Genomic DNA, 16,374 nt, shown 5'->3' on the forward strand with positions numbered 1-16,374 from the left:
TAAATGCCACGAGTTACCGATGTGTAGTGATGTGAAATAAATGATTGTTATATTTTATGTTGAGTTTTATTTTAAACAACAAAATATCAAAATCGTACAAAATATAATACTACAAATACTTAAACATGTATGTTTTGCTAGTTTTTACTTTACTACTATTGTTATTGTTCCAAGCACTGTCGTTAGTTGGCATCGGTGGGGGCGGTGGCGGCGGCGCGGCGCCGGGAAGCGCACGTTGCTCTGGCACTGAATTTTCAATCTTATGGCTACTAGGATTAAGTTTAACATTGACTGGCGAAAACACACCATAAATGGATACCGGTGCGCAAATCTCATAATCTAAAGTGGCGTAGAATTTCTCTTGGCCCTTCGTTGATAGATGCGCCATTTTTAACTTCAGGACATTTCTACAGTAATCTTCGACGTATCGCATTAAATATGTACCTAACTTCTTTCCACGCATAGCTTTACTTATGACTACTGTTTCTATAAAACAACTTTCTGGAATACTGGGTATGGGTGTCAGTTTGCAGTGACCTAATACTTGTCTCCTATCCTTGACTAAGATAAAATTGGTAGGGAGGCAATCGCAGGAGGCTTGCAGCGACATCATTCTAACTGTTTCGCTTCTTGGCCATTCATCGTTGATCAAGTCGCAGGTTGCTTTCAAAAATTCTGGGTGATGATGGATAAGCAGCACTTCCAGTGAATCCGGTTCCATGATTAAATTTTATACCTGGTAATAAAATAGTAGAAATTAGAAAACACGTATGGTAACATTTATTTTAACTGTCACTGTCAAAATTGACAAAAGCGTCTAAATGAAAGCGAAACCTATGTGGATTTGAATAGTTTTCGTCTAAGTAAAAGCGTAAACATTTGAGTTTTTTGCATACCCACCTAAAGGAGATAATTCGGCAACTTTTAAATCACATTTTAGCACTAGAACTGAGGTAAGTGTATTTATAAATAATAATATAATGGCGCGCGACGTAACCTGTGCGCGTTGAAGACAGAACTAACCTATTTTTAACTGTCACACGCATGCTACCGTTCTTGTCGGTTTAACTTTTGTTGGCGTAATGTTTGCGCATCGGGGTCGGTTAGGTAACACGGAAGAAATGCAGTCGGAAGTAAACAAACTGGTGTTTACAAAGTTTCGGAAGAAAAATGAAAATTATTACGTTCCGTTCCACTTCCAGTTTTGATACAACTCTCCATGGATCAGTGTTTGTTAACCGTACACTGCTGGTATATTTTATTACATGTTGTAAAACCATTAAAAATAATGATAATGGCAGGCCTCCGTCACACGCTCAAGGCCACGCGCTATATGCCTACCGCTCGGCGTATCGTCGACGATACAACCGACAGAGGGCCGCCGAACGCCCGCCTCAGCGCTCGCACCGCATTGCACCGCGCGTTTCCCGCGCTTAATATGCTTCGAAATGCCGAAACCACGTAATTATTGTGCAGTAGATGGGTGAAAAAGTCAAAAAAACAAAGGGAAAAGCCTATAATAAAAATTCATCTTTTTATGGCGGGCTAAAGGTCCCACCTGAAAGTTTAATAATTATATTGAAGGGTTAGAAAAAATATTTTTAAATAACTTTGACGACGTAATAATTAATCGGCCTGGTAGCACCGTATTACAACTTTTAAAAACCGTTGATTGTCCGTTGCTTTGCTCCTGAATATTTATTAAAATTATTTACGCGATTTAGGATATTTTCAACTACTTATTAAATTTTAATAACAGAGAATTCCGAGAAGTGAAAAAATTATAAATCATTATATTAAAACTAAAACATATTTGATTCGCAACATTCGTTTTATTACAATAATCATCATAGGTAGGGTAGCTACAACCCTAGCGCATTCTTACGATGACGCGTTGGCACGTGACTCGAACGGCGGGCAACACAGTCTCGACTCTTTGTGCGCGTAATTATGGTACATTTCTTCTTGTCCTGAGCAGCAGGTATTATTATTAAGGTTCTGTAGGCTATTATAGCGTAGGTATTTTTGCTTTTGTTTGGGAATGAAGTATCTGTTACGTAGTAACTATTTATTAATCTGTGATAATGGTGCTATTATTGCCAAACACTTTATTGTGTTAATTAAGAAATAAATTGTATAGATATAGATAGAGTATTTTGTATTATAGTCTTATTTGAAACACTACCTAGTTAAAAAGTAAATGTACAGAGTGGAATTTTGTAACTACTGATAACACAAATGGCTTACCTATGGAGTAAAATAATAAACAGTTGAATATAGTTTTTTTTATTTGCATCAGTAAACATGACTAAAGCTTTTGTTTAAATAAGAGTTCCTGCTTATTCCTAAAACATGGAATGACTCTTTCAGAAAAGATGGATGATGATGATGATGTACCAGCACTGTCTGCGGAGACATTTGCAGCACTTCAGGACTTTTATGCAGAGCAGCAGAAGAGACAGGAAATACTTGACAAGTTACAGGCTGAGGACAAGCTGAAGGAAAACATACTTTTTGATGAGAATTGGGTAAAACACAATACCTATTTAATTCATACACTCGTGATACATCTGATACATCTGTATCATGAATTCAAAAGTAACCATGTCTGTCACCTTTTCATGGTTGGTCTACTGAACCAATAATTAGAGTGAAAGTAGGTTCAGTATTTATTCAATAGACATAATATTAAGATGTGCTGTCTATTTCTAAAAATCCTATCTGGGCCCCATTTTATGAAACCTTGCTACTTGAGATAATAGCCTAATCTACTTTTAATAGCCTAATTCGAATAAAGAGCTTTATTCGAATTTAAACTGTTGTGAGACATATTAACATTAAATAATTTTACTGTGTAGACTCACTTGTTTTTAGTAACTCACGCGACATGTTATGTGTTGCGCAAGTGACTAAAAACAAATGAGTCTAAATCGTAAAATTATTCAAAGAGCGTTATTAACTATTGCTATTTGTTATTTCCAGCAACTAAGTCAGTTCTGGTACGATGAGGCCACAGTGCAGGCGCTAGTGAAAGTGGTGGACAAGGCAATACTTGACGGAGGCAGGGTGGCACTGCTGTCCTGTCCCACACTCTTTGTGCCAGTGAAGCGGCAGCTTGGAGACCGCGCTACAGGTTGGTGACATCTTTTTAAAAATAAAAAAACTGGACAAGTGCGAGTCGGACTCGCCCACCGAGGGTTCCGTACTTTTTAGTATTTGTTGTTATAGCGGCAACAGAAATACATCATCTGTGAAAATTTCAACTGTCTAGCTATCACGGTTCGTGAGATACAGCCTGGTGACAGACGGACGGACGGGCGGTCCTGTTTTACCCTTTGGGTACGGAACCCTAAAAATGTATACATTTTAATAAAGAAATTGTTTATATCAATATATTATAAATACGACTTTGTTAATTTCCTTTTCACCGCTTGAAGAATGAAAAAGCAATGCAGCAAGCAAAAGAGGGCCACAGACACTCTCAATTAAATTTTTAATTAAAACTTCGTGCATTCCAATATGATTAAAATATGTGTTATATAAAATAGTTGTGGCTTTTAAAGGTATTAAACGTTTTTTACTTACATTTAATAAATAGGCCAAAATTACGTTACAAAACATCTTTTCAGTATCCCTTCTCGAGTTCGACCGGCGGTTCGAGGTGCACGCCCCCGACTTCATCTTCTATGACTACAACTTCCCTGACAAGCTGCCTCCGGACCTGGAGCGGTACGACCTGGTTGTAGCTGATCCTCCATTCTTGTCTGAAGAGTGTATCCAGAAGACCTCACAGACAATCAAACTGTTGGCCAAGGTAAGATTATTTGTCTATTTCGAATTTTCGACACTTAAATTGATAATTTTGCGCTTCTATACATCACCCAAAAATTATACCTAAAGACAAAAAAAAAAACGAAGAGTTGTATCATTGTGACAAAGTAAATACGTTTCGGCCGCGGAGCTTGGATCAGACTTGGAAAAAAGTATGCTGGTTTTATTATAATTTTTTAAGTTTTTTGTTTTGTTCCTCGCCATATTGACTGGAAATATTATGTTTATTTAAAAATTTAGCTAGAATAAAACCATCATCATCATGTTTCAGGACAAGATCGTAGTGTGCACAGGGGCGGTGATGAAGGAAAATGTTGAGAAACTCTTGGATTTGCGGATATGCGGGTTCCAGCCGCGCCATAGGAACAACTTAGCCAACGAGTTCGCGTGTTACGCTAATTTTGATCTAGATGGCGCTTTAAGGTGATGCTCTGGTTGGACATTCATTGAAAGGGTCAGAAGGGCCAGATTGCAAAACTCATAAGATATATTTTTCTCTCCCCTTCAAATCGTATTCAACGTATGATGTTATTGACGCTAATACTACAGAATACATGATAGTACTACCGTACAGAAAGGACACTTCCTGCAAAGCCGAAGTTTGACAGCGAATCAGGGTCGAATCATGCTATCCCTTTCTAATGTATGGCACTATCCCTTACGGCTATTTAGGGTTGTCAAAATTCAAGTGATTATATCTGTGATCGACGATCGTGCACCCAAAAGGACGTCAAGTGGTGCCAACCCTAATAATTGCTCGGAGCAATGCTGAGCCGAACGGAGCCGAGTTTACCCGAAGTCAGAAGTGTCTCCCCACTGCTAAGCCGCAAGCTAGGCTATTACTGAACCGGTAAGCTCCATCTTAGGCTCTGTCATCACTTTGAATCGCCAGAAAGTTTAGTTAAAAAAAATATGTATACGCTCTTATTCTCTTAGCAGCAAAGTTGTTTTCATATAATTTTGAAGTTTCTCCTCTTAGCTACTTCTACCGCTAATTGTACCTTATACCTACCTAATTTATGAATATGCATTAAATGCATAGCGTATCGTAAGTCTCACGCCAATTTTCATTTTTGAATTGTTTTGTTTTAGGTATTCCATTACATTTTATGTTTATTTAAAATAACTGATATTGCATTTAGGGTTTTTCTGTTGGACATATGTGGCAATTTTATAGTGTTAAGTGTAATGTTTTTTTTATTTTATATGGTATGTCTTTAAACATATTTATACTTAATTTTAAGTGTCAAATAAAACGAATAGATATTAAAACACATTGCATTTATTGATCTCTTAACAATCGCACCTTGTTACATTATGCTGGTTAACTCTTAATAAACTCTCGACCGTCAAACTGCCATACCTTACAACTAGCCGACGATTATACTATTTGTTTTCTTATATATTTGACTTCACTTTTACTGTGCCCCAAAAAAACTAGGTATAACTTCTCAAAGGAAAATATATAATTCTAATTCATTTTAAATATTTTGATTTGTGATATTGGGCTTAATGGTATTGTCATGGGTTATTAATATGATAGGTAATTTAATAAGATAAATTTTTGTTCTAATCATTAATATTCACAATATATTGGATTGAAAAAAAATATATGTAAAAGTGAACCCAAATCTATAAACTATGAATTAATTATTGTGAGACATCTACTTCAGTGAATGAATTATTAAAATATCATTTTAATGGACAATAGTAAATTTGCTTATATATTAAAATAAATTATTCCACATTTAATTATTAAAATTGATTAGGTCTGCAATTATATTTAGTTTAAAATTTTGGTGTTATAATACCTACACAGTAAATAAATCAATAAAATGTAATACTATTGATACGAGACACCTTATTAGAATTGATTAACATTAATGAGTAAATAATTAGTTTGATGCTTATTTATTATAGAACAAAGATATACAAAACAAGACAAGTATGATAAAACCTTATAATATTGGTCGCATATAGGTCGTAAGCTTATAGCTATATAAGTATGTATACAGCCATAATACCCGCACGGCTAAATGCAGGCCATTCGGGTGTCTCCAACTAAATGTCTTATTGATTACAAACACCAAAATAAGTGAAAAAATATAATTAATTATATTCTAACAGTGCGAAATTTGTACTAAATAAATTAACACATTTGTAAATGTTCACATGTAGGATAGTACCACACGGAATACACACTTACAACAAATTTAATTTTATTCAATATGTGAATTAGTTATTGCAATGTCAACAACTTTGTGCATGGCCCTGCTTACACGTTGTTACCAAACGCATGTAGAGTTAGACCATACTGGGAGGAGGGTATCCCAAGTATAGAACAAGACTTATACTTGGGATACCCTCCTCCAATTGAGGGGGGCCTTAAATCTTCTCGAGGCAGAGGTGTAGGGTGGGAGCCGGTGTAGCTTTATTTGACGTTCATAAGCGCATTGTAATATGCCTACTTGAACTATCTTTATCTTTTACCAAGAAAAGTCTGCAGCGATTTTGAAAGCCCACGCAGTGCAAGTGTTATTTATACGTCATAATTTCATAGAAGTTAAAATAACACTCGCACTGCGTGGGCTATCAAAATCGCTGCAGACTTCTCTTGGTCTAACTCTAGCAATTGTATGAACTCTCACATCAACGTGTAAACAAGCCCTAATGACATTTCTGTTTATTGGAATGAAATATTATTTATATTAAACACAGTGTTTCAAATATTCAGTTGAGATTACGTATACATTTTCTACTTCTGACGTAATATACATTGGCCTGACTATCCAGATGGAATGTCATAGGTAAATCGTTTTATATAGGCACTGTGATTTCATAGTTCATTCCATTTAGTAACAAATACCATAGAGGTAGATACATTTGAACATTGAACTAACTTATACTGTGTGGTAGTAATTAAGTTAAATCAAAAGAATTTTGCTAACATGTAGAATGGGACAGTGCCTATTCTCTTTCTTTTATCATAAATATCATAATATTCGACATAAATTAAATATGTATGTACGGATTATTTCTGTACGTCTCCTTTTCTGGTCCTTTCACAGAACAGAGCCAATAATGAAACTGCACTCATATCATGTCATATTGAACAACTTTTACTACTAAACTATTCCTGAAATCGAAAAAAAAAACAGAATTTTTTGCGTTTCCGAGGTTAATCCCAAAGTAAAATTTGTTCAGTATGACATACAGTCAGCAGCAGAAGTTGCTAAGCGGACGAGGTGTTCAAAATTACCTTGACGTGCTCTTATACTCTTAACAATAAAGCCGCGTCAAGATCATTTTGAACACCTCGCCCGCTTAGCAACTATTACTGCTGACTGTACATAACATCTACGTTGACAATATATAACGCATCCTCAAGAACATTATATAATTTATATACAATTCATAAACCTAACTAATATTTATTGGTCTATCTACAAAGGCCGTCTTTCTACTCGGGGTAGGCGCTAAAGCCATTTTTTTGTATTTTTATAAATTACGATAGTTTAAACAGATATAGGTACATTTATTTGAGGCGAATCGCAAGTCACTACGTCATACGTGATACTTTCTGAATAATGGTAAGAAAATAGTGTGAATGTTAGTTACTTGACTTTTTACTTACGAGTACACTCATCATCATCACATATTGTCTCAATCTTATTTTAAAACCGCCTTTACGTAGTATGTCATCTCTTAATTCTATTGTAGACACTCTTTTTACAAGCAAGATCATTTTATTATATCTTGTGGTGTGGATAAAATGAGCCAATTTTTTGATGCCTAATTAAATACCTGTGACTATGAGCATATTAAACTTCATTTGATAGAGAGATTTTCGCTTGTATTACGGATTACAGGACAAAGGGGATTTTAAAAGTCAAATAATTGAAATCTGAAAATAGTTGTGTAGTATCCTAGAAACATGGACCTAAGTAGTTATGTTTATATACAAGCGTTATTAATCTAGATTCTAGAAGATTTGTAAATGCTAAGAAAAAAACTGTTTTCGAACGAATTTGACAGCTGCTATAGATATTAGAGGCGCTGTAGGGCTACACTGTCCGTCGAGGATGAGGTTCGATAATTCAGTAACCACAAAGCACATTGGTCAAACTCGGGAAAATATTTTTTCTTAGCCTTTACAACGCTTATATATACAATAAATAACTCTTTGTATGTAGTATCGTGCACTATGGTCCATTTTCCGGACCAGACATACACGTATATAGAGAAGGGACATGGTGGCAAGCTCGCGATGCTTGGGCACGCATGCGTAATGGCTTTACGTAGAAAAGCGCACAGAAGCGATGCCTTCGCGAGCCGCCGGGTTTTCGCAACTTTTAAGGCACATCTACATATTTTCAACTAAATGAATACCAATAAAGTTATTTTTTGTAAAAATGTAGTTTATGCTACGTATTTAAAGAACAGTTGTAAAGTTTAACAAAAACCGTGCACCTGATTTTGACAGCCGAACTAGATGGCGCTATACGGCGTCGGTAACTGAATTGACAAACGTCAACTTTTGACATAGAGAATTACCTCACAATTTGCGAGGCCTAAAGGTTCCGTCACACAGGCGCGATTTCCGGGCGGCGCGTGAGCGTTTTATATGTAAAAGCTGCGCGCCCCGCTCACGCCCCGCCCGCAAAACGCGCCTTTGTGACGGAACCTTAATAGCGACATCTACTTTAGCAGTCAAATATGAGGCACGAATTTTTCTTAAACTTATTCATACCTCCTACTATTCATAACTTTATAGTTTGTGTATCCAGGGGCTAAATAACAAATAATTAAAAGTTGCGAAAATAATTCACAATAAAAGTAACAAAGCACAAAAAGTTATGTAAATTGACGAAAAACCAGGTACCGTATAATTGAACTAAATATACAAATCAATCGAATTCATTAATGATTAGCATTTGTGCTAATAAATTATAAAAAAATACAATTAGTATATCACAACCATAGCTATAGATGTATAATAACTATGTCTTTTGGGGTCATGAGTCTATTCAGCCATAGGAATGCTAGGCAATACAAAAATATGATATATATTGATAAATTATCTATAAAGGACTATTGTAGCCAATTGGCAACAATGGTAAGAAAATAGTATGAATATTAGTTACTTGACTTTAAAAAAATCAATTGATATTTTTAGTTGCATATTATGTTTAATTAATAATAATATTCTAAGAGTTTCCGAAGGCCTTGTCTTCATTTTAAAGTCCTGTTGACGTTGCCCGAATGGAAGTGCTTTCACCCATAGGCCACAATAGCCCGTTATATTTACAGAAGGCCTTATTATCTCATTTACACGAAGTTTTACTTTACTACAGACATTATACCTATATTACATTTTTTATAACTATATTTTGAACAAAAATAATAAAATTAGATGACGGTTATGTGATTAGGAAACAAAATAAATATAATGTCCATAGTAAAAGGGCACCCTGTTTTATATTATTTTATTACAGTTTTAAGTTCAATACAACATATAATAAATATGCATAAATAGAATAGAATACCACGACACACTTTCTCGCAACGGGTGATACCAGGGTCGAATTATATATGAATATAATAATTATATTATTGTCAAAAATAAAGTGAGTGATACAGTGAAGTGTAGTAGGTAATAGTAAAAGTAACAGTGCTTAGTGACAGTCAGGAAAGTGGACCTTAAAGTGCAATGTTTAAGTGCGGATTTACAACAGCCAGGTGCGAACATTTGGTCCTTCGAGCCGGATGGACGATGCATGCACGTTCGGCGTAAGGTCACAGAATAAATAATAGTACTAGGTACAGAAGACTCACTGTCTAACAAAACGCGTCTGTTACGATCAGGACAGATATGGCCGCTAGGTGGCGACAGCGCCACGCGCGGCTTATGGCTAGCCACCAAAATTGGTGTGGAACGGATGTACTTTTAGCTACCTGTGAGCCACGCCTGGTAAGGTCTATCAATTCCAACTCCGGGTCTCCCAGATTCATCGTGGTTCCTTAATTTTCAACTAATAAAGTTAATTGAAATTTAAGGAACCGCGATGAATTTGGGAGACCCCGAGTTGGAATTGATAGTAGACCTTACGCCGAACGTGCATGCATTGTTTATCAGCTCAACTCCATTGTTTTACGAAAACACACCGTTAGTTACTCTAAATTTTAAAAAGCGTCATCTAGCGATAAATTCAGTAACTAACTGTATGATGCTCTCCTGACCGATTTCGGCCCCAGCGACTGTGTGCTCTGGACTAGGCAATTTTTAGCTCGTGTTATTAGAGTGTAGCTGATCCACTCTCTGATGCGCCCTTAGGTGGCTCACGTACCCTATCTTCTTGCTAAATACTCGAGCGCATTTTGGGCACGTCAGCACACCACCTACATCTAACTATGGGTATGTACAGTCGCCATCAGATATATGGGAGCGGTCAAGGCGCTCACAAATATCTGAACACGCCTCTATTGTCATGGCGGTAGAGTGCGTGTTCAGATACTTTAGAGCACCTTGGCCGCTCTGATATATCTGATGGCGACTGTACTATGTACAATTATGTCGCAATTTTATATCTCATTCTCCGCCGGCAAGGAAGTATTCCTTGATTTCTAATTGGGAAGTCGACACAGTTTGGTAATTGGGCGTTGTGTGATTAAGATGGGATGCTTTTCAGTATTTTTATATTGTGTGTTGCAAGAAAGTATGTCTGATGTTAGAAATCTTATAATATTTAACAGATTTAATTTGATATCAGTTCTCATTAGAACGTTAAAAGCTCTTCCGGGCGAAGCCGCGGGCAAAAGCTTGTCTTAATGTAAAATTGACATGGAACTAAATGAATTCATGGTCAAAAACAAATAGAAATTATTATCACATTAACAATACTATCCTAGACACTAACAAACCAATTATAGTTCGTTTTTTTAGCATTAGAAAACACTACTCGATCTTGACGTGTCTTTTAACTGAAAACAGCTTTTTTAAATCAGTAACTATTACTTATGAAAGCAAAAGAATGTAAATAATCGTACTCGTATATGATTCATAATTGTTACATATACTCGTATGCCGTGCAGTGACTTATTTTTCAAGTGTTTTTCAATAAAAAGACACGTCAAGATTGTTTACCTTTTTTCTAATGCTAAAAAAACGAACTATAGAGACAGTAAGTGGGCTTAGTACAAATACATTAAGGTTTCAAAACTATTAAAACATAAATAAAGCCAAGCTAACATATGTATTTGTATCTTTTTGTGGTAATAGTTGGATGGTTCACGGTTAACGTGCGATCGTTTGACAACCTAGTTAGAGATGTAGTGAACAATCCCTTGCCATCGTATTTTCTCGGAAACGTTTGTATTTATCATGTTAATTCAGTCAACCTCAGTACCTACCTACTTTTTGTAATGAAACTGACTGAAATAGCATAACACGTGCGTGCGTGTCCGTGAAAATACGATAGTAAAGGATTATTCACTACATATGTACCTCATTTAAGATCATGATGTACGCGGGGGCATATACTTTGACTTTGAAGTCGATGTTAAAAATAATATACAGGAAGAGATTTAAATGGGGTTTATTTACTTTATTTCAATTGAATGGACTAGCTTGAAATTACCTAGATTTTGTATGAGCCTAATGTCATCTGTACTAAACCCTCTCAATCGGTTCAAACAATTCAATACTAACTAACTATATTTATTAGATTATTATTTACTTAACGATAATTGTTCTCTGCGACCAGAGATCGAACATTTACGGAACTCGCCACGTGCAAAAATATACCTTTCCAACTTTGGGTGCTTTATACAATAAACTCTAATGTCTGAGTCATTAGGTCGAATTTGCAATAGAGAATGTCCTCAAATGAAAAGATAAAAAGAAATATGTTCAGTAATTTTGACAATGTTAGGTTACAGTTGGTGCCGTGAAGAGGATTTTTAACAATACTTTTCATGTCTTAGAAAACAATGGAAAACCAAATCTAACAGATCTGTAATAGGGTCGTGTTTCGCTTACATGTAACAACAAACACAAAGGAAGACTTGCATACGCCTTAAAGTAAATTGCACAAAATATACAGACAGACACAATATTATATGCCTTATGACTCTAAGAATAAAATGGAAAATATAAGTAATGTTTGGAATCAGTTTAAGGACAATCCCGGAATGATACGAAGTACACGGTAAAGTATGCTTTGCTGCTCACGCCATAAGGTCGGTATCCTAACAACTGCGGTCATTATACTCTCCCACTCGTAACCTTTTAGTAGGTACAGAAAAACTAAGAAAATTACTATTAAACTTTACTAAGTTTGAGTAGTGATTTTCTTACGTTTTATTACCGATTTTACTATATTACAAAGCATACAATACCATGTCCGATCGTTCTAACATAAAACATAAAGAACACAATTCCAAATCTGACCAATAGTCATAGTGGCCTGCCCATTCAAAAGTAAACCTTAACAACAGCAGCACAGATCACATATTGGTCCAGACTTGGATACTTGGACAACAAAGTATAAATAGGAAGGCACCCGTGGTCCGCGGCATCACACTGCGTCGCGCTTGCTGCTTATTATTTTCATTCGACAAAGGGGATTAATATATCCTCTCAAGAACATTGGAAACGGATCATGATGTATGGGAATTGATAAAAATTATCCGTTTTCATTGTTTTTGAGTGATCATCCGTGGGAGATAATGCGATCTGATCTTTCTTTAAATTAATGGTGTATGTAACTTGCGCATGTTGAGGCATCTGTGCAATTTATTGGCATCGTGAGCGTGGTCGCATCGCGGCAATATGCTTGAGCAAGTAGTCGGCGCCAGTTCAGTGCACGATGTACACTGGCGTTCAAAAGCGCATGGAGATGTTTCAACCGTAATATTAAGGCATTACGGCCGGCAACTATTCATGCACTTTTGAACGCCACTGTACATTGCAGTAAGTTGCAGAAATATGTGACCCCCCCTGCAAACAAGTTTTTATGCCGAGGGGTTCACTTATCTCTGCAGCTTACTGTACACCCAACTGCAAAATTAAAGCGTTACTTTACGACTAAATTCATTCGTTGAGTACGTTCGCATATGTAGCTCGCGTCGCACCACGTGCACGTTACACAAGCAAGAACCACGAACCGCGCGCAGTAATTTATCTCTGTATAATCCCCTGGTCTCTCCCGCTACCTGAGTCTCCGGTAGAGCATGTAGAGCAGCAGCAGCAGCAGCGCGAGCGCATGCGCGGTGAGCAGCGCGAGCGCGGCGGCGAGGCTGCGCGCGCACGCCAGCAGCGCGCGCGCCGCGGCGAGCTCCGCGCGCCGTCAGCCCGTGCCGCACTTGCCCGACTCGAACACGCCCTGACACAAGTACACTTAGGGTCGGTTGCACCAAACTGTTCGTATCGTTAAAGAGTTCGCAAAAATTTTATGTATGGAAAGTTTCATAGTAAAGCGCCGGGGCGCACCGGCTGACGTTGATCAGTCTGTCAAATGTGGTTGGTGCAACTGGCCCTTATTAGGGCTGATTTAGACGGCGCGCGAACTCGCATGCGATTTTAGTTACATTGCGGACTGTTGATTACGTCCAATTCAATCGACCGATCAAAACCCGCAATGGTATGAAACTGGCATGCGAGTTCTGGCATCGTCTAAGGGCCAGTTGCACCAACCACATTTGACAGACTGATCAACGTCAGCCGGCGCGCCCCGGCGCTTTGAAAATGAAAATGAAAATGAAAATATTTATTTCAGACACCAAGTATCCATATTTTTGTCTACAAAACGAAGTATTAGTAGTATTAGTAGGTAACAAAGAAATATAAAAACTATACAGATAAACTCTAATGTTAGTGTTAGTAAAACATATAATGCTCATTGGACCGAACATGCATTGTCATCCAGTGAGTTATAAGAGGGCTGTCGACCCTTTCCGCAATCACCTTCAGGAGTGTGTTGGTGCTGCCCCGCACGCGTTGCCACAGGGACGCCACCCTTTTGCGCAGCACTGCGTGGAAGCCGTCTGTGCTCCACTCGGCGAACATCCCCGACGCGCTGCATCGCCAGGGCAGCCCCAACAAACCCCTGAAGGCGTTGTTGTACTGGACACGCAGAGCACTAAACGTTTTTTTGGTGTAGTTGCTCCACAGGTTGCACGTGTACAGGTTTTGGCAGTATGTTTTGAATAGTGTAATTTTGACCTCACGGGAACAACGTGCAAACCTGCGTGACAACATGTTACCCCTAACCGATAGTGCTCTGCGTTCCCTTTCAACGTCTTCATCATCTTTGAGAGTGTCTGTGACCCAATGGCCCAAATATTTAAATTTTGTAACAGTCTGAAGAGGAGAACCGTCTAGACTAATAGGTGGTATGGAATATGTTTTAGTACCAGATTTAAAGACTAAGATCTCACTCTTCTTGACATTATATTTGGCCTTGGTCACTTTTTCTTAGTATATGACATTTATTTCAGTTCATTATATTTGAGCCCGTGGGCCACAACATATCTCTCACATATATCCAACAGTATTTTTAAAGCGTTTATTGAGGGGCTCAGCAGCACCATATCGTCGGCATAGCTAATATTATTAACAAAACAGCCGTCCACCGAACAACCTACACCAGCACTGCTGAGCTCCTCAATCAACCCATTAACATAGAGATTAAAAAGTGTGGGTGACGTTAACCCTCCCTGTCTCACACCACACTTCATTTTATAAGGGTCTGAGTATCCCCCCGCCCATCTCACAATATTTATTTGATGGTCATACCAAAACTCAAACATATTTATTACCTCATCTGGTAAACTAGTCCCATTGCGTAACTTGTGCCATAACAACTTGTAAGATACTAGGTCAAATGCCTTCGACAAGTCCAAAAAACATGCAAAAACTGGCGTGTTCCGCTTAGTGTAATATTGAACAGTATGCTTAAGACATAGTATAGCCGATTCAGTTGAAAGTCCGGGTCGAAAACCGAACTGGGCGTCATGTAGGTTAATATGTCTATTCAGATACGTGTTAAGCACACTGTCCAATACCTTCGCCAGTATAGTTGCCAACGAGATTGGTCTATAGTTGGACTTGTCGGAGGCATCACCAGTCTTATTTTTTATAACGGGGACCACAATGGTCTTCATGAGGTCTTCAGGTAAATAGTTATGGCGAATACAAAATGTGTAGAACATCGCAAGAACCCTGGGAAGATGAGCACCTGCATGTTGCAGATGCTCGATGCTAAGACCATCGTGTCCGGGTGACTTACCTTTCGTCATTTGTCGTACAACCTTGGATATTTCCGCTGGTGTAATTCTGATTAAGGTACCATCCACACTAGTCCCAGCACCGAGCACCGGCAGCTTTACTATGAAACTTTCCATACATAAAAATTTAGCGAACTCTTTAACGATACGAACAGTTTGGTGCAACCGACCCTAAATCAGCCCTTATACTATCGTCCAGCTGATAGGGGCCGTACGCATTGGAGCAGGAACACAGAATAAATAATAGTACTACCGTACAGAAAGGACACTTCCTACAAAACCGAAGTTTGACAGCGGTTCAGGGTCGAATCATGCTATCCCTTTCTAATGTATGACACTCATCCCTTTCGGCTATTTAGGGTTGTCAAACTTCATGTGATTATCTTATGTGTGTTCGTGCACGCAAAAGGAAGTCAAGTGGTGCCAACCCTAATAATTGCTCGGAGCAATGCTGAGCCGAACGTAGCCGAATTCGACCGAAGTGAGGAGTGTCTCCCCACTGGCAGGAGTCTCCAAACTTTTGGACCCAGTATAGAGTTCAGCTAGTTTTGGTAGTAGTTTGGAGAGCCCTGCATTGGAAAATCTACCACCTTGGCCGTGTTGCATAATAAACTACAACTAATATTACAAGCGGAACTCCTTTTCTAACTTCACTTATTAGAAAAGGAGTTCCGCTTGTAATATTAGTTGTAGTTTATTATGCAACATGGCCCTTATGATATGACTTAAGTAGAACTCTTTACGCTAACATTTTATCAAATTCTGCTCCCTGTACGCGCACGTTCCCTTGCGTGTTTGAGAGTGAACCAGCTAATGACCTAAATTGAAAATTTTACACTTCATTTGAACACTGTGCCAATAAAAAAGGAACACATGTGCTATCCCCACAATTCACACACGCTCTTCTAATGGGGATTAGTTATTATAACACCACAAAAAATAGTATTTTATGCAACCGTTGTTTAAGAGAGGTCAAAAAAGGCGAGTGGCGTGAGTAACAATTTGAGGCGAAGCCGAAAATTGTTAATAAAGACGCCACGAGTATTGCAGTGCCGAATGCAGACTTGGTCTAACTCTAGCAGTCAATTTCGGGCAAGTAGGTAGTGAAAATAGGGAAGAATACTAGCAAAGTTAAGATAAGTTGTGGGACTATTGAGTTATGCATAGCTCCAATAAGTAAATAAAATTAGCTGTCTTCACAAAAAAAAATTATAACTCTAACTGTAATTACTTACTATTTTTCTAATTTTGAATTGA

At 37.8% G+C, this 16,374-nt stretch overlaps 3 protein-coding genes across 4 annotated transcripts in view; 1 reads left to right on the forward strand and 2 right to left on the reverse strand.

Moving 5' to 3' along the window:
- Positions 1-83: 83 nt before the first annotated feature.
- LOC134799296 (N-alpha-acetyltransferase 80) lies at positions 84-1,163 on the reverse strand. The gene is made up of 2 exons (XM_063771676.1): positions 901-1,163; positions 84-736 (listed from the first exon to the last, which is right to left on the reverse strand). Exon 2 carries the CDS (start codon positions 719-721, stop codon positions 110-112), a length of 612 nt encoding a protein of 203 aa, XP_063627746.1. The 5' UTR covers positions 722-736; positions 901-1,163; the 3' UTR covers positions 84-109.
- Positions 795-5,254, forward strand: LOC134799295 (EEF1A lysine methyltransferase 1). 2 transcript variants are annotated; one of them, XM_063771674.1, is made up of 5 exons: positions 795-953; positions 2,371-2,528; positions 2,983-3,133; positions 3,630-3,814; positions 4,103-5,254. In XM_063771674.1, the coding sequence occupies exons 2-5, from the start codon at positions 2,376-2,378 to the stop codon at positions 4,256-4,258; spliced, it is 645 nt and encodes a 214-aa protein (XP_063627744.1). In that variant the 5' UTR covers positions 795-953; positions 2,371-2,375; the 3' UTR covers positions 4,259-5,254. The 2 variants fall into 2 exon arrangements, with proteins under 2 accessions (XP_063627744.1, XP_063627745.1); XM_063771675.1 differs by having other exon boundaries at positions 2,376-2,528.
- Positions 5,255-12,188: 6,934 nt separating this feature from the next.
- LOC134799364 (kinesin-like protein Klp98A) overlaps positions 12,189-16,374 on the reverse strand; it is a 53,795-nt gene continuing 49,609 nt past the window's right edge. Inside the window, exon 28 of the mRNA XM_063771774.1 lies at positions 12,189-13,214. Coding sequence (XP_063627844.1) covers positions 13,179-13,214 — 36 coding nt within the window. The 3' untranslated portion in view covers positions 12,189-13,178. The remainder of the gene's footprint in view (positions 13,215-16,374) is intronic.

This window comes from Cydia splendana, chromosome 18 (genome assembly GCF_910591565.1).
Source record: "Cydia splendana chromosome 18, ilCydSple1.2, whole genome shotgun sequence".
NCBI lineage: Eukaryota > Metazoa > Arthropoda > Insecta > Lepidoptera > Tortricidae > Cydia > Cydia splendana.